This window comes from Podarcis raffonei, chromosome 3, assembly GCF_027172205.1.
Source record: "Podarcis raffonei isolate rPodRaf1 chromosome 3, rPodRaf1.pri, whole genome shotgun sequence".
Classification (NCBI taxonomy): domain Eukaryota; kingdom Metazoa; phylum Chordata; class Lepidosauria; order Squamata; family Lacertidae; genus Podarcis; species Podarcis raffonei.
The window spans coordinates 62,454,043-62,479,129 of record NC_070604.1 but is presented as its reverse complement, the minus strand read 5'-3'; the positions used below and the strand labels follow the sequence as shown (position 1 = coordinate 62,479,129).

The following is a 25,087-nucleotide window of genomic DNA, read 5'->3' as shown; positions in this document are numbered from 1 at the left end:
CAACTTTAGTAAAAGGGATACAAAGTAAAGGAGCCACTGTTCCTCATTTTAAAGTCATTTTGACCCAGTTTCAGTCTTTCCCGAATGAAAACTATCCTAATGGTGGATTCCTAAAAGAAGCAACTCCCCCCCCCCTTACCACTCTGTTACAGTCTGTAACCCATCTGCTTTATTAAGGAGGCAGGATTCTTAAGTGAAAAGGATACAGTTGAGAAGGTGATGCTGTCATAATGAATTTGTTTTGCCAAATGTTTGGTTTCAGCCCATACTTCTAAAAGAGCCCTATGTCAGTCTTAGAATTTCTACATGAAAGTCTTAGAATCTTCAAAAATGACGTGTGATTTCTTGAAGTTTTCGTAGAAGAAAATCATTAATGCAATGTGTGTTTCACAAAAAAGGAGGGATCCATGAAGGTATGCAGAAGTGTACAGTCACTTGAAATGGAACTAAAAATACACGTAGAGTTGTGTGTTTTTTTTGTAATGTACAGTATGAATTCACTGTTAAAAGGCACAACATATTCAGGAATAATTTTAAATATGCCAGCTCACTTAAAATAAAGTTATCCTTTGCAGGTTAATATACAAGCAACCTGAAAACACTAACAATAATGATTCTATACATGCATGTTACGTGCAAATGTTTACCTGTGCTTGATAAATATTGGGAGCCCACAAACAACACGCTAGGGCTAAATGCTCGGATCCTACCATGTTTATTCAGAAATAAGAGCCCATCTATTTAAATGAGACTTACTTCCAAGTAAGCTTCCATAGGACTGGGTTGTAAGTTGTAAATGTGCAGCAAAAAACAAAACAAAAACCAACTGTACTAAAGGTGGCCATGGGGAAAGTTTACCCTGGATATTGGCTTATTCAGCAACAAAGCAAACAAGACAGACAGAATGTAAGAAAACAAATTGATATAGAAATAGCCTATGACTTCAGTCCTTATACCAGCCACACCTTAGAAGATGACCATTCTACTTACGGAATCTATCAGCTGAAGCGTTTCCGCAAATTCTAAGAGATTCTTAACATTATCCAGGAAGTTACTCTGGTGAACAATCATGCACCTTGCAGGGGATGCACTTTCTTCCGGCAAGCAGCCATGATCCACTGGTGGAGATGGAATACAATGATGATGCTCCCCCAAAGAGGAAATGGGCGCACTGTTACCACTAGTTCTGGTACTGTCTGCAATTGCGGTGCTGTGCCATCCTGGGTAATCTGACGTGTGGTTCTGTGTCTAAAGGAAGGGGGAAGGGTGGCGGTAAAGAGGGTGCGAGAAAAAAGAGGCAGAAGGAACTTAGCAAAGAAATTGCACAAGGTATCGGATGGCTGTTGAAGGAAAAGATAAAAGTAGTTGCATCATCTAAGCACTTAATGCCAATGAAACAGTTGTCAAGATGTTTCCTTTCATCAGTACAGCAAGAGCTTGTTTGAAAGGGTAATAAATTTATAGCTTTCATTTTGGCATTACCTCATCTTGTGCAACAGCTCTGCATCCTGGGCCAGTATCTACAGTATAACAAGCAATACAGCTACATGCATACACTCTTCTTCCAAAGTCTGTGAGTGCACAAATCTGTTTTTCCTTCCCTGTGCAAAGTAAGGAAATTGCAAGATTTCCCTAGTGCAAAACTTGGCCTTATCTGTACCTTATGGATTTAGATTTTGAATTCCACATCATGTTTGAAGTCACTGGCAACTTTTCCATTGGTCTTTGCGGATTTAGATTAATGCCAGTTACTTATTTTTAATATACCTCCCCTCATCTTTGCCCTATCTCTGACTAGCACTACAGCTTACACCAATGCAATGAAAAGGCTGTAAAATCAACGCGGTTAGGAAAGCAGAAGAGCAAATTAACAGAAGTCTCTTTGCAGCATAACCATGCAAGAGAAGGCATTGCAAAACTTCAACTAAAAATTAGAAGTGGCTAAACTAACATTCCATGCACACGGTTGTGTCCCCCCCCCCATTAACTAGAAAATGAATTAATTATTAATATGAATTAATTAGACATAGATGTTTCCTGCTGGCTATCACCCAGGTTTTTGTTTTTTCCTGCAGTTACCGTATTAATTTTATTACATACACAAATTCACTAATAGCCAGCTCTGGGTTTCATACATGCAGTTATAGAATCTAACTTTCTTCAGATAAACATTACCAAACATGCATAAAAATAAAAATAAAATGGACCTTATTTGGGCTGTGATTCCCAAACCATTTGGTCTGGAGCAATAGTCCTGTCTCCCCAACACCAATTCAAGACTACGTATTCCCAACTTGCAGGGCATGTGGCACAAGTGGCCCCGGGAGGAGGATTCTGTGGCATTCTGGAACAGAGGAGACAGGCCCAGCGGTGTGGCCAGTGCAGAGAGACACACTCTGCCTGCCCCCTTCCATGCAGCTAGACTTTGCTAGCTAGAGGTGAAGCCACTCCAGGCTTTGGGGCAGGGGTGAGGTTCTGAATACATACAAGTAGCACTCTTTAGAGCAGAGGTATGTGTCGTACTCTGGACTTGACTTGTGCCACATTTGCCCAAAAGAGTGAGCAAGACCGCCTACAATGGCTTGAGGATCACAGGCCAGGAGTGCAACATATAGCTGAAGGTGAGGAATACAGCGCAGAGAGAAAGAGAAGAAAACCAAGAACCAGGCACTACATTTTCATTATGCACAGTGTTCAGAAGTTCTCAGAAACAAAGATGTCCCCTCAGGATAAAACCTGACAGGAGCCGATTGTTGCTATTCTTTTTTAAATAGCAGTCCATTTACACATAAAAGCAAACATGGTGGAATTAGTGTACCACTGTAATTTGGAGATGGGGGGGGAGAGAAACAAATGCTTATGGGGGGGTGGAGAGCAATGCGACGTCTCATCCTCTTCAAATGGAAATATAGAGCCTTGACTAGTGTCAGAAGAAGAGGGGGAGGGAAAAGGGGGGGAAAGAGAAGCACTGGGGTAAAGCTGCTATCCCTCCGTCCAAGCACACAGTGACATTCTTACTGGTAATGCCTGTTGCCCTTTCAGTTCATTCTCAGTCGACATTAGTAGCAACTCTAATTCCTTTATTCGTTTTTCTTTCTCAGGGTCTTCATCATTATAGTGTCTCTGCAATTAAGAGTTAAGGGAAAAGAGAAGGTAAAGGCCGGGTTGGATGCTGCAGTTTACAACGATGACGATGGCTTGCGGCCTTGCAGAATCGCAGGCAAATTAGCCTGAGAGGCTCCTCCACTGGACAAAAAAACCCGGAATCTCTGCTTAATTTTATTTTTTTGCACAGGTATTAAAGTGCAGAACACAATACCTATTTTCTGGATGCCTCCTGCGTACCAAACTAGGGAACCTAAGAAACCATTCCAGATCACTTTCCCTGGCCACCTTTTTAAAGAAATGAGTAAACTTCCTCGCCCTGATACAACTTTTCTTTCTGTCAGTGTGCAAACAAAAGCACCGGGTAGCCGCTAACAGCGGTCAGCAAACTGGAAACGTCTCAGGAAGGTGTGCCCTTACTCCCTTTCCTGGAGCGATTGATACCCTCTCCTCCTAAACTGCAAGTTCACCTTCAGCAATGTTGACTCTGGTGAAAGCTAACCAGGGGTTACTCTAAAACCAGGATCTGAAATCCACGCCAATCTGTGGCCTTCACATTTTTAGAAAGGGAAACCCATGTTTAGCCCTAAGCTGAAAACCACGATGACAATCTGCTCAGTCACCAAGGTGGGAGAGAATTTGCTCCAGGAAACGAAGGAGCTGTGAGGAGAGTGTGTGTCTTCTCAAGGCTGGCACCCAAATTGCTGGAAACATGGCTGCCCAGGCCCTTCTCTATCATTTACTTTGTTAAAAGAGATGTGCCTTTTGTCTGATTTTATTTTTTGGCAGGTTAAGGTATTTGCATGTAACTTGCATATGAAATGTATGGCAAATGGACGCCTGAAATGGTTTTTAAATTTATCTACCTGAATAGCTGCAGCAGCTGGCTGGGGAACATTAACAATATTTACATGAAGTGCTACTGGATATGGGATCTGAGAAGAGACCTAGACCGAAAGACAAAGAGAGCCCAAATTAATCATGCTGATCACACACTTCTCAATAATGTAACACACACACACAATGTGATGGGCTTAAGTAACACACACACACACACACACACACACACACACACACACACACACACACTACTTCTTATGCCAATCTTTCTACCTCCTTGAAATAAAAGAGGTATCTCATTTTAAATGCAACAAGTTCAGTAACCCTTTCAGGAATTCTCAAACTATAGTGATCCATTGATCAACCAATAACACCCCCCCCAACCATCTATTGCTGTTTTATTAATTACTAATATTAAATTTGTATTTGGTTACTGCATTATTTTGCAGGCCTGGATTGAATTGATTTTATGGGGTTGTGAGATTTACTGTATTGCATTAATGAATGATTGTGTCTTTTGTATTCCTGGCTCCTCCTTGAGAAATGTGCCTAATTAATTTCATAAACAACAACAAAATGGACAGATGGCATCAAGGCCGCTTGTGTTGGGTTGAAGGCTAAGCATCTCAAAGTAAAAGGGGATAACAGGCCCACAGCATGACTTTTAATTCACCAGAGAAGGAAAAGGAAAAGAAGCCTTGTTTATGGGCTTCCCAGGAGCATCTGAATGGCCACTGTTGAAAACAGGATGCTGGTCTAGATGGGACCTTTGGTCCAATCCAGCAGGCATCTAACAAGACATGTTTCCCCACCGTTTACAACTACTTGGTGGATTGTAATACAGACAGACCATCAGATCCATTGCATGTATGGCTTCCGCATGCATCTAAACATGAGGAAGAATATAGAGAAAGCAGTCTGTGTTATAATCCACCAATCAGTAACAAAGCATGACAAAAATTGGATACCAAGTTATCCTACATGTGCTTCCACTTAATTAATTATCTGCCCTTTTTCTGTAGATCTCAAGGCAGTCCACAACGTAAAATTACAATATGTCTTATGAAAGAATGTCCTTATGAATTCCTGCTATCAAGAAAAGCTAAATACTGTGAAGCAGACACCTCAGATGCTGTGACAAATAAAAAATTAAAAAGATAAGGAAGATGTGTTTAAATTGCAACCAATGGTCCAATGTTTGACATTTTGTATTTACTGGCAAAATTCTGAGTGGGTTCTCTCTGTATTATCGATTTTTGCCATATATCATATGGACTGCTATATTCTGTAATAAAATAATAACATTACAAACATAATAGAATCATAGAATTGTAGAGTTGGAAGGGATCCTGAGGGCTATCTAGTTCAAACTAGATTCATATAATCTTAGATTCATATAATCTACTTAATAATGACTGTGAGTTTATAATTACTTATAACTATATAACTTATCAGCTATAACTACTTACTTCACCTGCAGCCAAATTGTAAACGAGTGGAAGTCTAGAACAGGAGAATGCTACAGGTTTAGACCCCACAGAGGAAGTACAACTACTCAATTCTTACTTTCTACTTGTCAAAATTAAGACATTAAAAATGTTTTCACACAAAAATATGAGAATAGGCATGTCCACCTATCTTACATATGCCTACCACTGTTGTCAGAATTCCATCTTCTTCATGGAGTGCCTAGTTGTAAAATTAAAAACATTGAATGATATCTAATGTAACTATACTGAAGAGTAGAGCCATTGAAATAAATGGATTTACATTACTCAAGTCCACTGACTTCAGTGGGTTTAATTCCAAGTAGTCACACCTCATCCATTGTTTTAAAAAAGAGTGAGGCCAACCCTATGGCTGCAATTCTAACCATGCCTACTCAGAGGTAAGTATCAATGAATTCAATGGAGCTTACCACCAGGTAAGTGGGGTTAGCACCGCAGTCATTATGCCTCTTACAGACAATTGCTAACTTGCATCCTTCCCAGCCCTAGCAGGTGGTCTGGGAACTGCTGATGCTGCAATGTGGCTAAAACTATGTAAATGTGGACTTGATTAGATCCTCAGATGAGAGACCACAATGAACCTCGTGCAAAAGCAAGATATAGCAATACATCAATCATATTAGCCTCCCTTTCTCCATTCCTGCCATGGTCATGCATGGTAGTTACAATATCTCAATGATGGGGAGACCTAGCTGTCAACCGACTGAATTGTTTCCATCAGCTTACATTCTGTGCCTCAGAAATGTGGTAATAGGAGTAGTCACTGGCGGCTGGGGTCGGGGTGGAGGTTGGCAGCTGCACAGAAGGTGGGGTGTGGGTAAAGCCCATTAAATGGTTGTTCTTTGGAAAACTTGTGGCTACTGAAGGCTGGCTGACTTTGGAAGACTCCTGAAGATAACCTTCCTGTTCAACCTTTCGCCGCATCGTAGAATTCCAGTGGTTCTTGATAGCATTATCAGTTCTGCACAAGAAAAGAGGCATATAAAGAAAGAACAACATGAAATCGGAATGCTCAGGCATGGTTAAGGTTAACTGGCAGGAGAGAGCAGTTAACATACAACATTACCATGGTCACCTAGGAATCTCCTTTGCACTTTAATAGTGCTTATATTGGAATATGTCATTCGGCTCACATGAGCTGAGCTTCTGCTACAAGCTCGCAACAGACAGGTTTTTACTGTTGTCAAAATATGCAACTATCCACACTGCATTTCATTAGTGCCCTGCTTCTGTAACTGGCAGCAAAAATTAAATAGGTAAAGCAGTGACATAAAAAACAAACAAGTCTCCCTGAATTCCTCATTTCAGTTCTGAAGTCAACTCCTCCTGCCCCTTCTCTTACATTATGTACCACCTGGATAAATTAATCAGTCCAGTTGGACCTCATCCTCTAACATGTGACGCAACAGGCACAACCTCCTGATTCCTTGACGCACTAAGCCCTACAAGCTTGTCAAATACAGCCATTCCAAAAGGAACTCTGTAGCATTCCACTGCTGCATGGAGGCAATGCAAAGTGGTCATCCTCCAAGCAAACATACTAGAAAATCGAAACCCTTTCTACAGTCAACGAAGCAAACATTTTTGCTCTTCTTGGGTTTGGGCTTTATTTGTGGTTACCCCAAGATGATTGGAATTCATCCAAGGGATGTATACAAAAGTCCTTGATGCTGGGAAGTTCTGCGGGCCTAAAAAGCACGAGAGTGTAGTGTTCTCTCCTGACCTACCCTGGTGGATCTAATAAGTTTAGGGAGTGAGGGAGTATAGATCTGGGAAAGGGCAAGATGAAGCAAGAGTTAATCACTCTCTCCTAGAGCATCATTTTCCTTATCTTCAAAGGATTTCCAAGGCCTGAAGTGGGAGGTCCTGATCACAGAACTCCTGTGTCATATTTAGTTTTCACCTCAGTTAACTTCCAGTCTTGGGACACAGCTTGTTAGGGCTTATGTGACTATGGTGTTCATACTCAGTGAAAGGAAGAAGGTGGTGTTACTCAAAGAAAAAAACAGATTTGTGTCTGTGTGTGACATTCTCCAAAAGCTGTTTAGGTGCTTGAGTAATAATTATAATTATCTTACTACATTATTAGTTTAGAATGGTTTCATAATTATGCTTTAATATTATCTAAAATAAAGTTTCTGTTCATTGCTGAACTGTAAAAAGAAGAAGTGCCAGGTCAGTTACGCTTCCTCTTTCCTCACTTCTACAGGAGTAGTAGGACATGGATCTCCATAGAGGGATTGTAGAACTCTCCATATGGGAGATCAGCAAGTCTCACACCCCACACAATTCATACTATGGTAGAAATGAGTCGAACACATATTTCCTTCCGTCTTTGTAACATATTAAGATGTCGTAACATTATCAGGCAAGGTCTTCTGTGTCACTGGAGATCCACACAGCCTTAAATCATCTGAGACGTTATTTCACAGAGGACCCCCAATAGCTTCCGCAGACTGCCTGTTCTATTGACCAGATACAATTTAGAAAACTTCCCCTACAATTAAAGCTAAAAGTTGGTTGCTGTAGCTTTGTATCAACTTATAAAATAATGCACAACACTTTGATCTCATCAGCTTGGCCATGCACTCACTTGCATTCATTAGGAGCAAAATTCATTAGGAGCATTGCATTTGTTCTGCTAAGACGACAAAATACAGAGTTTCATCCACTCATCTCCCATCTCCACCCTAGTCTTTCCTTTAAAGTGCTACTCTCTGTCATTACCGTCCAGGAAGCAACTTTGCAATTTCTGCCCATCTGTTTCCCAGTCTCTTGTGTGCTTGGTAAATAATTCTATCTTCTTCCTCTGTCCAGGAGGTTTTTTTAACTTCTGGATTCAAATGGTTGTGCCATCGCTCTCTGCATTGTTTCCCGATCCTTCCTTTCAAGTGCTTAGCGATGACAGACCAGCGCTTGGGACCGTATTTCTGCACCAGCTCTATCACCTTCAAACAAGCACAAAAACAAGTAAAGTGCCACCTCTAACTTTCAGGTGTTATGCTATGGGACCAAAACGCAATCATTCTCTTATGTTTCATAAGGGCTGTGATGTGCATCAGGAATTTAGATAGGCCAGCATTATTATATAGGAAGAAAAATGGGAATAAAAACAGGTGCAAAACTTATCAGGGACTAAAGAAGGCAGCTGAGTAGGAAAAGGCGGCATCCTATCAATTGTCTTGTCATTAAAGTAGCCCCATGACATTTCCAGACTATCACAAATTTTGGGTGAGATTCTTGCACAACAAATCCACTCCCCCACAAACCGCCCCCCCCCCGACTTTTGTGATAAGGAAAGTAAAGGGGGAAAGCACACTGGATACAACATACAATGTTCCCACAGATTAGAATTAGTTGTCAATCGATATTCCACATAATCTAACCTCCCTGCAAACTTTGTGCAAACAAATCAGGATGCCTGGAATCACCTCTTGTATAATTATTCCCAAAGTATTCCCCAAAGATGGGAGGGAGGATTTGGGCTCAAAAACATGAGGCTTGCCTAAGGCCATCTAATGAGATAATAACTGAGACTCAAGTCAGGGACTTCCTGGTTCGCAGCTCAGTCTCTCAACCATTCTGTATTACACCACCTCTCAAGTGGACAGTTAAACAATTATTTAAAGTGCTGCTGGAAGAAATGTTAGGGGCTGTAAAGATCAATTATTAAATAACTTAAATTACAGGTATTATTTCATCAAAGTGGATGTAGGTTGGCTGCACCCAACATTTAATGCTGATGGAACGATTAGATTAAAATAATATTGTTAACTTACTCGCTGATCTTCTTCTTTAGTCCACGGGCCCTTAATAAGTTCTGGATTTAGTACCTTCTGCCACCGATGCTGGCACTGTACATCTGTCCGATTCTAACAAGCCAAAAAACCCCCAACAAATTATTACATAATAGCTACAGCTGCGTGAAAAAATGCAACTTTGTTAACAAATGCCTCACAGATGCAATTCTGAGTCATGATATTGCAGTATTTACACTATTATTCAGCACGCATGCTGCCTCTGCAAGTAAAATCTTTACATTTTATTGCTTACATCACCATCAAAACAAGCAAGGATCAGGCCACTGATAGAGGTAAAACTAAGATGGGGCTCTTCCAAAGGAAGAGTTGGACACTATGACAGCTTCAGCTACAAAAACCTTCCAGCGCCTTCTCATATTAATTTTTGATTGTAGACAGCAGACAGATACCATAGTTGCATACTAACCTACCAGCTATTCGTTAAAAATGAATATATAATAAACTTTACCTGCTGCTTCTCAACAAGTGTGTCAGAAATTACCAGCAGAACCACACACTTAATAAGCAACAGCAACTACGGATCAAAGCCAGTTTCTATTCTGCATTGATGCTTTTTTGTTCCATTGAGAGACGGATAGATAGATGATGTACCAACCATCTGTTTGTATATAAAATCCCCCCCCAAGGCTTTTAACATTTCTCCTTCCTCCATTTCATGAGAAGTGAAAGAAAGACATTTAAATGTTGGGTATACATGGTGAAGTTCTGCAAGCCTCCCAAATTGCTATAATTGTATTAAGTCCCCATCTGTAATTATGAAACAACCTCCCCTGCTTTCACCCACTGATAAATGTGTGGTTATAAACAGAAAACGAGGCCTACTTACAGGAAGGAAATTGGCAATAACTTTCCAATCTTCTGTGCCATTCTGCTCCACAAGTTTCTTTAGCTTCTCATCCTAATACGTTTCAAGAAAAGGTGATTTAAGTTCATCTGACTTGTGTGTGTGCATGTGCGTGTTTTAAAAGTCAATACTATGCATTGCTGATTGTCATAACATCTGTCAACAAGGAAAAGGAAATCTCTAGTTTGGTTGTTCTAGGCATCTTGCACACTTTTTACGAGCTATTAGCAAGATTTTGCAACTTCACTGAAATAGTGTGTCATTTGCTATTTTGGAATTGTGAGCCCGCACCAGAAGACTAAAAAGTCAGTATACTGTATGGAAGAAAAGGCAAAGTTGAATTACAGCGGAACTTTGGTTCTCAAACGGCTTAGTTGACGAACAAATCGGCTCCTGAACGCCAAAAACCCAGAAGTAAGTGTTCCGGTTTACAAATGTTTTTCGGTAGCCGAATGTCCGATGCGGCTTCCGCTTGAGTGCAGGAAACTCCTGCAGCCAATCAGAAGCTGCCCCTTGCTTTTCGAATGGTTTCAGGAGTCAAAAACCAAGATTCCACTGTAACTGATCAGCCTTCTTCAAAAGTCCCTTCCTAGTAGCTTAATAAAATGAGGCCACAATCCTACGTACATTTATTCAGCATCACAGGCTAATACAGCCAATTCCACCAGATTTTTGAATCTAATGTATGACCTACTATACTCTTCACTTAGGACTACTTAGTGCACCACCTAACCACTGACGTGCCATTACTGGCCATGCCGTGAATGAACATAAAGCATTATCTTGGATGACATGATCGTTATATAGGAACCTTACACAACGAATAGGAAAATTCTGCACAGCAACATTCGGTTCCATCCTTCCTTCAACTAGCATATATTGATGTACATTTTGTATTCACAACAACACATCAAACTAAGCTAGGCTGAGAACGACACATTGCAATGACACTGAAAAGAGCAGCCCTGTGTTGTGCTTGTCCTTTTCTTTGCATGTAATAAAATGTACCTCGTTTTCCGATGTTACTATTCCCTACCCGGTATGATGGGCTAAAGGTGGCAGGGAAACACACAGTGAGATAATGCAACTTTCACTAAATGTCCTGTAAGGGGGGAATTCAATGTATGGGTGGTCTTGGCAGCAGCCCCATCGTTATCGTAACATGCAGTTTCACCCACAGCGACTTGCCAAAAGCCACTCAATGAACTCCATGGCCGAACAGGAATTCAAATGCAGCTTTCACCATTGAAGTTCAACACTCTTTGTAATTGGGCCAATGGGGTTTCCAACATTATGCCAACCAACCGCATGGAGCACTACCATGAAGGAACACTTTGCACTTGCAGTTGGGGTGTAATGTTTTAATTGACACCCACCCGCCACTGCCATTATATTCAAGTACTGGCTTAATTAATTTGTTGATTGGGCAGCAAGACAGCAATCTCCATACTATTTCTGAGTATTCTCACTGACAACAAATGCATTAATCTAGCAAAATTATTTGGGAACTGCTGTCTTGTCTCAATAACCTTTACTGAAAGTTTAGGAAGCATAACAGGAGGCCCCAAAGGCTATTTAGGAGGAATGAGAGTTCTGCAACAAACAGTCTAAGCTTTTACAAAAGCATTTGGGAAATGACCTGCTAATGTTTACATAGCAACATCAGTGCATGGTGTTAATCAAGCCAAAACAGCTTTATGAAAATTGAACTGCACAGAAATAGTGGAAGCTTAAATAATGATTCTTGATACTGCCAAGTGATTCTTTTCCCCAGTACAGAAGCTTATGCTGAAAATAAATATATGAGTGATAGAGTGTGAAAAAATAACTGAGGCTTATAGCCACTTACCTGGGAGAAAGCCCACCCAGTGGGAGTTAGTTCTGAGTATTCAACTCTCGCATTTAGACTGCTATCCTATTCACATTTACCTATTAGTAATCTCTATTGAAAGTAATGAGACCAGGTTGCAGTGCGCTTGATTGCTTTCCAAAAAGGAGATAACATATTGAAAACTAGACTGGGTAGTAGATAGTCACAGTTCTTCAGTATCTTAAGAGCTGCTGTTCTAAAAATGCAGCTTGGTTGTTCAGAAACTCCAGTGGGTCCTACTGGTTTGGAGTATATTAAACAAATGGTTCTGAGGTCTCTCGTTAAGGGATCAGCCTTTCAACACCATTTGCTTTTGTTTAGTAGCTCCTGACTAAATTAGTAGTTCCCAACTCTTTAACAGTCTCATTATATATTCCTTTCTCATTAGTGACCACAGAAAGAGTACGAGAATGGAAGCAACCCCCCTATCACTTCTCTTGCAAAGCCTAGAGGTTGATGGCCCATCTAGAAAGGATCCATAGTTTCTGCTCATCTATCTGCTGTAAGGCATTGCTATCTTGGTTCCTCATGCAGCAACCATTAGAAACATGAAGCGATGACACTGATATCAACCAAAGAGAGCCAAAGGGCAACCTTAGTATGTCCACGCTTCATTACTTTATGACCTGACCTTATGAAACAGTGCAACCCACCCATGTATAAATTTATAGAGCAAATAATGTTCAGTGATGTTTTCAATGGCCCTGGATAACTTCAGCTCAGGTACATGCCTGTTTGCAAACTCGTATGGCATAGTTGACCAGTTGGTCACATATAGGTCTTGTGCTATGGCTACAAATACAGCCTTAAAACACAAAAGGAGATTGTGGGTGTGCCCCATCCCAGTACCTTCCCCTTTCCACATAAGTCAATGCTGCTCTGCTGCCTTCAATGAAGATGAGTTGGCGGTGTGTGTGGATGTGCGCGCACATTGTGCTCCCAAGTGGGAGAGAAAATATGGCTCTATTAATGCTTCTCATACTTCCTTTTCCTACTTCCATTGCTCCTGGGTGTCCCTCATCTGTTCCAATTCCGTGCCATAATAGCTACATCAAAAATATCCGATGACCATATAAGAGCAACTACTGAGTAGCAATGAATGAAGTAGACCAGAAGTGGCTTTCTCAGGAGTGGGGGTGGAGAGGCTCAGTGCTAGCTTCTCAACAGGTGCGTCACTGCTGCTTACCAGGAGGTGGAGGGATGAGGCACCTAGTGTGGATGCTCCAGCAGGAGTGCCCAATTGGCACCATGGGTGCACCTGCATTGCAATGAAACACCTGCCGGGAAGCTAGCATTGAGACTCCGCCCCACCAGGCAAGCTGCTTCGGAAGTAAACTAATTATACATGTCATAAGGATTTCCCTTCAAAATATGTTGTTTGTTTGTGCAATCTTCCTTGGATATAACCCAAACAATCTTTCCCCCCCTCCCCCCAAGAAGTCACCTATAAAGCCCCCTCCCCAAAAAGAAATCTTCAGATGATTTAATTGGCTATTTTCCTTTGCTTTCAAATTTACTTTTTCAGAACAAAAAAACAAAGCTACCTTTCTAGGTACAGGCCTACTTAAGGCAGTTGACAAGGAATTTTAACAGGCCTAGGCTCACATTTCTTAAGAGGAAGCAGCTTCTATTCTTGTACTTAGGAGAAGCCGAAGACAACTGAGACTAGGAATTTTATCCACACCTTTCATAAGAAACATAAGAGGAGTCTTTCTGGATCAGACTGAAGGCCCTTCTAGTCCAGCATTCTGTTCTCAGTGGCCAACCAGATGCCCATGGGAAACCCATACGTAGAACCTGAGCACAATGGCACTCTCCCACTCATGTTCTCCAACAACTGCTATTCAGAAGTATAGCGCCTTCTGGAGATAATATAGCCATCCCAACTAGCAGCCATTGATAACACTATCCTCACTTAAGTTTGGTGTAATTCACCTTTTAAAGAGTCATCCAGCTTAAGTGGTCATTGCTACATCCTGAAGTACTGAATTATATCATTCTATCTATGCATTGTGTGAAAGACTACTTCTATTTGTCTGCCCTGAACTTTTCAGATGTTTACCTCTTCCCGGGTCCACCGTGTTTTCCCTAAATGGCGTTTTCCACCCTTGGGCAGCAGACCATCATAGTCATGATCATATACCTCCAGGTCTTCATCCTCATCATCACTGCTGTATATGCTGGAGAAACAGAGCACAAAGACAAAACAGGGTAAAATGCAAAGCTGTTTAGAATGACAGGATTTGCAAAAAACTAAAAGGTTATGAGGGTAACTGTTTGGAAACTTGCACTGCAAGATTTTGTTCTACATTCTGTTCCTAGTATTCTGAACTGGTTCTGCTGTTTTTGGTATCCACAGATACAAGCAAAAGGTTGGCAACTTTCTTATTACTGTGCATGTTTAGACCTGCTCATACTGTTAGATCAGTGGCAAATTACACACTTGGCAGCTGTTCAACCAATGATGGTTCCAAATTAAAATGCAATGTTTAGGACAATAAAGAGAACGGAGGCTGTGTCCTTTGCCCAAGTACATACTCAAAATCCTTAACTTATGCCAGATCACTTGAAGAATGCTCTATGCTTTCACACAGTTGATAAAGAAGCTTGCATATTCAACTCCCAGGTGATAAATGCTGAAGGGCTGGGTATTTTTAAAAGGAAATACATTTAATACTATACTTTGTCAAATAATGAAAAGACTAATAGCCTGATCCTATGTACACTGATTCAGAAGCCGTGCTGAGTTCAACTTGACTGATGCCAAGGAAAGCTGCATTTCCCCTGCACAGTTACTTAGGTGTAAGGCTGCAACTCCAAACACCCTTACAAGGAAGTAAGTCCCAATGAATTCAGTGGCACTTGCTTCCAAATAAACATGCACAGGCTCAGGCTGCACAAATGCACAGAACAGCAACCCAATGAACATCAGAGGGCAAAGGCTTCTGAAAACAAATGAAATGTACAGACATCAAGTGATCAGGCTGTTTTGTAAATGAAGAGCAGTACCAACAAGCCCACAATTCATGGCCAACTACAACTATAACTTGAGGACAAATGCACAATCTGAAAACTTCACAGCACTGAAGTGAACAGTCACATTACTTAATTATAAATAGTTGTCTTGTTTCTAGTCCACCTGAGGTCTTTTCAGCTGCTGATTGAACCCAGATCTCTCCCAAGGCAGCAGTGAGTGGAAACAATCACAAACATCCAGTTTAACCCATCGAGTTCAGTAAAGTTAAAACAAAGTGTGTTGCAACACAAATGGCCTTACTTCATTTCTATTGTGCAATGTTTTATTTCTAACTTTATAACATAAACATAACTTTTGAAACCTCCGCATACTAACTGTAAATGCAGTAGAAAAGAACACACGGATGATTTATGGCTAATTATGCTGATATGTGAACGGGATAAACCTCAGATGCAGTTTAAGCAGGTGTTTTGAGGGGGGGGAAGCTTATTAAAGCAATCCTGACAAACATCGGAACAGGAACTAATGGCTAGGAGCCTCAGCTAGTTACACAGATGGAGAGTAAATAGGATTACTCAGAAGCAGTGCCTTGAGGGTTGCATGTTAGTTGCTGTAGTATCAAGCTTTTCTTTTCTACCACACAGTTTCGAAATAAAGGTGAAAGGAATTTTCACCTTTAAGGATGTACCGTACGCCAGATGTTCTACAGATAAAAAATGTATCATTGTTTTTATCAGTAGAACACATGGCATGTGGTAAATGCAAAAGACATTACACTACTATATGAAAAATCAGAAATCGATTTTGAAAACTACAGAGATACATCTGCTTAAATTGAGAGTTGCTCATGAAAACCTACCGGTAAGTCACCTATTCAAATCATATTTCAGGACAGTGAGCACATTTCAAATGTTGAGAGCATCCTGGGGATGCCTAGCACAAAATAACTGCTATGGGTATGTGTGGCACAACACAATATTGGAGCGATGGACATCCCCAATACCCTTATGCTTAAGCAGAGGAAGTCAGCTATGTCCTGCAGGTCCTGATTGTGGAAGTCACACAATACTGATTTTACATACAGGCAAACAAACATACACCAATGTTGTTGCTGTATGTTGTTGCAGTGTTGCTGCAACAGGGAATATGACTCAGTACCAGGAAAAAGATACAAGGTGGCCACACCACACTCACTTTCATTTCACAGAAATTGCTCAGAAAGCACCTGCACATTTTGCCCCACAACTTTCATTCTAGGGCGGCTAGAGACTTTAAATAAATAACTAAATAAATAAATGTTCAGAGTTTGGCGCACCTTCCCAGGGGCACCATTAAAAGCATTTATGGACACCATGGTTCCCACAGGTGCTAGGCTGGTGACCCCTGTCTTAGGATCTCCCATCACTAAACTATTGCATGCCATTCATCAAGTAAGCCTTGCTAAGACTATGTTGTTTATGGAGAATTCAACTTAGGTGACCTTAAATTTGGATTCAAACTTGGGCACATTATTGGAGATAAAAAACACCATCAGCAGACTCACATAATGTACCTGCTACCAGACTGCTCAATTTCAAAATGTAGGTACATCGAACATCATGTTTTCATGGGAGGGGAATCTGTGGCCCTCCAGATATTGTTGGATTCCAACTCCTATCAATCCCAGGAAGGATGGCCAATGGTCAAGGAGGATGGGAGCTGCACTCCAGCAACATCTGAAGGGTCCCAGGTTCCCCATATCTATCCCTGGTGAGTGTGTTTTATTAATCACTACCATACCCTAGAACAGTTGTGGGGAATCTTTGGCCCTCCAGATGCTGCTGAACTACAACTCCCATCACCCTGACCACCTGCAACGCTCCCCATGCTTACCCTAGAAGAACCTTTCACCATGGCACATTAGCTTTGTACATGCAGGGAGAAAGTTATCTGGGTGAGCCCTGGTATTAAATCTCTAACCATAAATCTAAAGTGGCACATTTCTGCAACAGATACAACATGTAGGACTGCTGGTCATGCAGCTTGGCCATCACTCATAGCCGTGGGTAAGATGCCTGGTTCTCAGCCTCAATTTCCCATGCATAAAAATGAAATGATGGCGAGTCACTTTACGGGTCTTTGAAAAAATCTTAAAGTGCCAAGCAAGTAACTAAAAACTGAGGGTAGAGTCCTACAGCTTTAAAGGTATCTCCATGATACAAGCCCCAGCGATTGCATCACCAATTACCAGAGGCCAGAACAGTCTGTCCTCCACAACACCAACACATCTCTACATTATGTGCCTGTTATGGGCTTAATTTTAAGTTGCCTTGGGAGGCGATCCTGGCTGAGAAGCAGAGTTCAGATGCAATAAATAAGTAATGCACAGTAGTGGGCCAGGCCATGAGGTGCAGCTGCCCTCTTGACACCAGTGAGATGGAACTTACTTGGACAGGGTTGTGCAGGGTGACAGTGAGATTGGAGCTGTGCAGGCAAACTGGCAGGAATGCCAGATTGGTTCCACTGGTTGTGCCTGCACAGCCTTCATCTTGCTGCCACCCAGGGAAGCTGCAGAGATGTCAGGACAGGTCCATGGCTATGCCTCACGACACAGGCTGCTACTGATAACAGATATTCTGCTGTGTTCCTTTTCTCAAAAAGTAGCTTGAGAACTCCCATCACCAGTCATATGCTATAGCCCTCCTCTGACTGTGATCAGGAAACATGCAAAGGGATGAGCATGTTCAATCCCTGCACCTTTTAGAACCCTGTTTTCTAGGGCTACAAAATACTCAAGGAACATATCTGAGTATAGAAGGCTCCATGTTGCAGTCAGCCACCCTCCACAAGTTGGTCAACAAGAACAGTGCTGGCGAAGGGGCAGAGCTAGCATGATTACAGGACACATAATACAAAGCCATGGCTAATGGTAGGGCTGCCATTTCAAAGGCGGAATTGACGTCTGGGGGGAATTTCCGAAAGGCAGCAGTTTGTCTTGGATCTTAGGCAAGTCAATTTAAAAAAAAACAAACAACAAGATTTGTCTTTAAAAAAAAAAAAAAGCTGAGGTAGCTGGTAGACAGTTGTTGAAACATATACACTCTTCTGCCATTAAAGAAAACACAAGCCAGGAAGAGCAGCTCTTCACTTTAGATTTTAGGCAGTGGCAGCTCCTTAACTTTAGAGTGTACCTCGGGTTACATACGCTTCAGGTTACACACTCCGCTAACCCAGAAATAGTGCTTCAGGTTAAGAACTTTGCTTCAGGATAGGAACAGAAATCGGGCTCCGGCGGCACGGCAGCAGCAGGAGGCCGGAACGAATTAAGTACTTAACCTGAGGTACCACTGTAGTTAATGTGGAGGTCTGAGTTCACACATAATGCTATGGTTAACGTTAACTACAGTTTATAAATCAGCTACAAACCTTGGTCAGCAAGCAACCTTGAATCGTAGTTTAATAAACCCCAGTTAAGCAGCTGGACTGGATTCCAACGGAATACTAAGACATGAAGCTGGAATCTTATGAACACAGAGGGCATTGCTTCTGGATATGCAAACATAGGCTGGTGCTGTTTGTCCCATTGAAACTCAGAGTACAGTTTAATTCAGCTTTGAGTACAGTTTTGCTGATTTCAATATAACTGTCATAACTACCTTTATCTGGATCTGGGCCTTTATGATTAGGTCACTATTTGAGTGACTAATAGCCCCATCCCATGTATATTAAGTAGCAGTAACTCCCACTGCTTTCAGCTGGGAGTAAGCAATGAAACTTAATGTACTTAATGAATAAACGGGGGCTTATTAATATTGTAAGCCAACTTGAGCATGGTTTTAACCATGGAAAGGCAGCATACTACATTATGTATGTTTGTATGTATGAATGAGTCATAGAACTGTAGAGCTGTAGACCACAAGGGTCATCTAGTCCAACCCTGGGGAATTGCAGGATTGGTTCTCCACATGCATGCAAGTTTTTGTTTTTTTTTGCAATGTTGTCAATGCAAGTCTATAACCCCCATTCACCCTTTTGAAAGGAGACTCGAGTTATTCATTTATTTATACCGCGTAATACTTGACAGTCCCTTAAAAATTTACAAAATAAAAAATACAGTATGTGTTTACAATAAAACTCAGAAACTGCACTGTATTTCAATGCAGTATTAGAAAAACCTATTGCTAACGACCCATTTGCAATATCTCAATGGCCAGTTTACTGCAGCCTCGAATTTCAGACCAACTCTGCATCCTGTTTAGCAGCATTGCAGCTCCTCTTTTACATTTCAAACAGTGTGGATCCAGCCCCAGATCTGCCTCTCTCGTTTCCTTCCAGCGCAATAAACTGCTCAGTGTACCTTCGCTTGAGATGACGTGTCAGGCCGAAGGAACCTAAAGAGTTAAGAGCACCCCACCTGCTAAGTTTTGCTGAAAGGCTCCACGCGCGAGCGCTACCCTTTTGCCAAGGAAACCAAATTGTGCAACCAATTCAAACGAGAGGAAGGGAGGAGAGAGGGGTGGAGGGGCGGGGAGGAAGTGATTTGTTGCTGGCGCTTTACTACTACTACTATTACTACTATCGCTGACACTGTGATTGAAAGAAGAAAAAAAAGCGAGCACCGCGCTAGCCAACCGAAGGGCAGCCCCTGCCGTTGCTCTGACGCGATTTCACCACGCTAAGTCCTCCGGCCAGGTGCTGCAAGGGGAAGCAAGCCCCGGGCTTTTTTTTTCTTTCTCTTTCGCCCTCCTTCGCCAACAGAGGATCCATCATCGCCTGTTGTCCCCGCCCGGAGTGCAGGAGATCGTAACTCCCCGCCTTGCAGTCCCATTCATGCTTCACACACTAATACAACTCCTTCCTGTACAGGATGTATTATTACCATCATTAAAAAAAATCCGGCGCTGAGGGTTTTTTTTGTTTTTTGTAAGGCACGGTTCGAACTCTTCCCAGCCCAAAACTTTGCGCTTTGCCAAGGCAAAGCTGGGAAGAAACCCCACGAGTTCCCCCGCCCAGCGCTGCCGCTCTGTAGGAAGGAAGCGAACTGGTTGGGCGGCGCGGCGCGCGCGGCGGCGGCAATGCCCGGGCTCGGCAGAAGCGGGGCACCCCGGGTGCGTCACCCAGGGCCGCCCAAGTCGCTTTTGTGACCCAGACTCGCAACTTCGGCTGCACACGATCGCGAGCGCACGCATGCCCCGCGCCGACCCGTTTTCTCGCCGCCTGCCTATTCTCTTTTCATATTAGGTTAGCAATAACCGAAAGAGAAAAGGGAAACTTCAGCGTGAGCCCCAGCAGCTAGGACTTTGCTTTACGTGCCAAGGGGAAAGGAAGGGAGGAGGGGAGAGAGCGCGGGCAGAAAGGGAGGAGGGGAATAATCGCTGGCGCTACGCGGAGAAAGAGAAAGGCAAGTTCTGGCTCCACGTGGAGCGACTGTCCCGAGATAATTGGAAAACAATCCTGCACTGTGTGAGCGTTTCTGCAGACCACGAGGCGCTGCTTGGCCCTTCCACTTTGCTTGCTGCACGCCACGAACCGCGGAGGGTGAAAGGAGCAGCGCCGGGTAGCCAGAGTCACCTCCACCACCCCACAGCCACAACATTCCCCAGCACAGGACGACTGAGGCTTCCTCCATAAGACACACAGCCGACCTTGTCTTTCTTGCCATGCAAGATCAGGGTCAACATAAGCAAAACGAGTGACAGTTCTTGACAAGCACCCCTAGCCCGTTCCCCCCTCCCATTGCATCCTCCTCTCCAGCCAAAGTTGTTCCACACGTTGCTGCAAAGAACGCTCGGGCTTGCGGAGAACAGCGTGTGCATTAATGAATGCCACACTGCACAGCACTGCTTTTGGGATGCTTATATAGCATACATACATACATACATACATATACACATGCATTTTTTAAGAGAGGGGTTATCGGGAGGAAGCTGAGTTTGGAGTGCCGAAACACCACGCCGGGCAAATTCAAAAAAAGAGAGCTGGGTCTCTCTTCCACGCAGCTTGTCATCCACCTGACACAACCACAGAGAATGAATGAGACGAATGGACACAGGGATCAAATACCTGCAAGCTAAGCCGCTCCGACATTTTTACACCCTTTTCTTACCTCCAGTGGGCTGCTTGCTCGCCTGCTCCGGCCCCAAACGATCGCGGAACGGGGACGCCCGTCGCGATCGCCGGAGACAGCGGGTCCCCTTGGTAAGCCAGGAACGGGCCTGAACCTTATTTAATTATTTGGGCCCACGCGTGCAACGCGTAGCCTGGGAGCAATACCCTCCCGCGCACGACACACAAAACACGCCTTTCACTGCACAAACCTGCACGACTCATTGCAAATAATCGATTCTTCGTTAACTCCTAAGTTACTCGCAACCGGGAGCGGAGGGATGTGGCTTGCAAAGGGGAAAGTAAGCTGCTAAACTTTTGCTGATGCAGCCTTGCGCTTTCTTGCAAGGCACCCGTTTTAATGCACGCTCTGACAGGTGTGCAAAAGAACTGCTGCAGCTCTCGCCCTCCTGGAAGCTTAGGGAGTTTCTTTGCTTCTCTGACACTGCGAGAGTTTCCCCCTCCCCAAAAAAGCAGCCCGACAAGACAAGACGTACACACAGAAAGAGGAGAGAGACAGACAGGCAGAAAGGCATTGGCGTTGCGAAGGGGTTTGCTTTTCTGCCCCTTCTTGCTCTTATTACCTGTGCCTAGGTCTCCTGGCCATCCTTGCATTAGTCACTGAGGGCAAGGCGAAAAGTAGGTGGGCGGGTGGGGGAGGAGAGGGCTTTATGCTGCTGGAAGAGGTGCTTGGCGTTTCTTGCCGCTTAAGAGGAGCTCCTCCGCCGCAAAGTTCTCAGGAGCGGGAGAGGGGAGGAGGAAACAGGTTGAGATGAAAGAGTAAACTCTGTAAACAGAGATGCCATCAAACAAAGGGCTTTTTGGACACTCCCCCTCCCGCCAAATCTGGCGCCCCTGCAGTGCGCAGGCGCTTCTCCAGCCGCTGGCCCTGGGTCTTACTGGCACGGAGGAAGTCCTTCCAGCCCATTCGGCTCTGTGTGTGGCTCGAAGCGCGCGCGGCTGAGGCGGCGCCGGCGGCAGCAGCGACAGCAGCCCGGAGCTGAACTCGAGGGGGAGAGCGGGCAGGCGCGAGAGGCGCCTTTTGCTGCACAGTCCCGCGCAGCCGAGATGTGTCCTACTGACACACACACAGGCACACAAACACACACACCCCGCCAGACCGCCTGAGCACGGGCTTGCTCGTGGAGCCGGGGTGGCTGGGAGGCGCCATGCCAGGCTCCACGAGAGGAGCCCGCTTCGCTCTCTCCTCACCCACTTCGTGGCCTCCATAAGGAGACGGCTGGGCTCAAACTTCCTCTGGCGCTCTGCCCGTTTTGCTTGCCAAGGAGGAAGCTCTAAGCTGCAACTTATTCTCCGCCAGGTCCACCTGTCTTTTTTTTGCGGGGTGGAGGTGGACGGTAATGTCGCTAGTTCTTTTTGTTTTTAAACAGGGCTTTATGACTTTAACGACAGGCAGGCAGACAGACATCCAACAGGTGCGGTGCCACCTTTCTGTTGAGAAAAACGACCTGTTGAAACTTTGCCTGGTATTGGAAATGCTGCAGGTTATAAATTCTGCCGGGGGGAGGGAGAGAAGGTGGTGGCCACCCCATCTGAGGCTTACTGAGAACAGGCTTGCAAATATACTCTTCTGGGAGGAGATTGCAGCAGGCTGCGCTTTCTTTGTATTTAGAGGCTGACAAACTGCTTCCAGTGTTTTGAAATCATACCTTCCATCCGGATTGTTGCAGCCCAGGAGTTGCCTTTGCTAAAAGGCACCCGTTGCACATGTGTTAGGAGTAGCTGTGGAGTGCACAGTGGGAGACAGTTTCTGCATATATCTGTAATGCAAGAGGGGAAATGCAATGCAAGACACCAGCACATCCAAGTTTCTGCACTTTCTGCATACAAGTGGGACCTACAACAAAAGATTGCAGGGTGGAGTGTTGCTTTTCATTATTCCAGTCAGCCATACGCAGTTGGAAAGAGCGTGGTGCTGATAACGTCAAGACTGCACGTTCGATCCCAGTATGGGGCACCAGCCTATTCCTTTATTGCAGGGAGATGGACTAGTAGATTAACCTCAGGGTCTCTTCCAACTCTACAATTCTATGATTCTTTGTCTTCTTCAAGGATATTCTATTTCATTACCAGCAGTGCTCATTTTCTGTTCCCCAACATTTCCAACCATCAGCCGCCGTTTGATGGCCATTGAGAATGCTCAGTTCTGACTGGGCTGGTTTGGGGTTTTTTTGTCCCCTTAGGTTACCCCCCTTAAGATCTTTAATACTTCTGCAAACTCTGGGGTTTTCCCAAGCTTGCTGATACATTCCTCTTCTCAGTGGCCCCGTTCAGGCTGCAGTGTTGGCACTCATCAACTGAGTTCACGATTAGAGGGAGTGATGTGCAATGCATGCACACCCATTATGTATCCCCATGAGACTGTCCACACCAATAGAACCAAGAACAGACTAGCATATTAATAAGGGGTGTGGGTGTGTAATACAGGTCTGCCACTTGTTTACTTCATTACCTTTACAATATTGTCTGTGCCCAGTCTCTCGGAAGTCTCTCAGGCTACTTACACATTAGTGATGTCATTCCCCCTCACTGTGTTTCAAGCTGCCTTTTTACCTCCTATTCCAAGTCCTATTCCATGAAGCTATCATCTGTGCATGCAGAATGGCTGTATCAATTGTAAGTAAAGGTAAAGGGACCCCTGACGATTAGGTCCAGTCGTGACCGACTCTGGGGTTGCGGTGCTCAACTTGCTTTATTGGCCGAGGGAGCCGGCATACAACTTCCGGGTCATGTGGCCAGCATGACTAAGCCACTTCTGGCGAACCAGAGCAGCGCACGGAAACGCCGTTTACATTCCCGCCAGAGTGGTACCTATTTATCTACTTGCACTTGACGTGCTTTCGAACTGCTAGGTTGGCAGGAGCAGGGACCGAGCAACGGGAGCTCACCCCGTTGCGGGGATTCAAACCGCCAACCTTCTGATCGGCAAGTCCTAGCTCTGTGGTTTAACCCACAGTGCCACCCGTGTCCCTTCTGTATCAATTGTACACACAGCTTAAACACAGCTCATGGGAGCTGGTTTGAGGGAAAATGCATCAAACAGCAATATTTCTCAAGAAACTACAGGATGTATATGGATAGTGGCTGGTACCATGTGCACTTGGGTTCAAACACCAGCAGCAGGGATGCACGAGTAAGCAGGGATGTATACACAGCCTCAGATGTGTCTTCTGTTTTGCAGCCAATGACCTGCCAAGCTGTTTCCACTTATCTACACAGGAGTTTAATGTGGATTTGAAGCTGCTTGATTTTTTTTGGTGTTGTCTGCGCTGCATTCTCCCCATCCAACTGGCAGCCTACAATTTTTCATACTAAACTTGGAAAGTAAATCCAGCATAAAATTACTTGTTACCTGACTGGACACACTAGAACACACTGTGTGGGCAGGTTCTGCAGTGTCAGTTATAACCCCATACTTCCATTTTGCTTCCATCAGCTGATAGGAAAGGATTTGGGTTCCTGGGATATTTTTTAATGAAAGCTGTTCTTTTGTGCAGAAGAGATCTTGTGCAAAACAACTGTGTTAAAAATTAAAATGGAATTTCTCCCTGCAGATCAGAAGGTTGGCAAAGAAAAGGGAAGGGAAGGAAGTGGTGCCCTTTCATGAGTGACTCCAAATTCTTGCCTGGCTTGAAGCAACACACATTTGTTTGTTTAATGCTGCAGTTTTCTGCAAATCTGATATATTGGGAAACTCATCTTTCCAAAGCAATTAAAAGGTGCCTGCACACAAATATAAAAAACTTGTCCACATGCCTACAATGGACCTCTGGGTTCTGGAATTTACACTGGGTGGGGAAGTACCAACTGAGGGGAGGGGACAACACACATCACATCAAGCACTTGATACATCACATCAAGCACTTGACACATCACATCAAGCACTTGATACATCACATCAAGCACTGCCAAATAGTGTTGGTGGGAAACACCAACTTAGCAGTGACTTTAAGAGAAGTCAAAAGATCTAAAAAGCTTGGAAAAACCCCAGAAAGAGAAAACAAGCCTTGTAAGGAG

At 43.7% G+C, this 25,087-nt stretch overlaps 1 protein-coding gene across 6 annotated transcripts in view; it reads right to left on the bottom strand.

Moving 5' to 3' along the window:
* The window catches only part of MYB (MYB proto-oncogene, transcription factor), a 36,115-nt gene extending 14,119 nt beyond the window's left edge, over nt 1–21,996 (bottom strand). Inside the window, exons 1-9 of one of the 6 annotated variants that reach the window (XM_053381975.1) lie at nt 21,634–21,995; nt 14,051–14,168; nt 10,101–10,172; nt 9,233–9,325; nt 8,181–8,401; nt 6,180–6,414; nt 3,972–4,052; nt 3,019–3,123; nt 991–1,248 (exon numbers count right to left, since the gene is read on the bottom strand). In XM_053381975.1, the coding sequence (XP_053237950.1) occupies nt 991–1,248; nt 3,019–3,123; nt 3,972–4,052; nt 6,180–6,414; nt 8,181–8,401; nt 9,233–9,325; nt 10,101–10,172; nt 14,051–14,168; nt 21,634–21,656 (1,206 nt within the window). In that variant the 5' untranslated portion in view covers nt 21,657–21,995. Of the gene's footprint in view, nt 1–990; nt 1,249–3,018; nt 3,124–3,971; nt 4,053–6,179; nt 6,415–8,180; nt 8,402–9,232; nt 9,326–10,100; nt 10,173–14,050; nt 14,169–21,633 lie in introns of all 6 variants that reach the window. The other 5 variants (XM_053381980.1, XM_053381977.1, XM_053381976.1 and 2 more) reach the window with 5 other exon arrangements.
* Nucleotides 21,997–25,087: the final 3,091 nt, after the last annotated feature.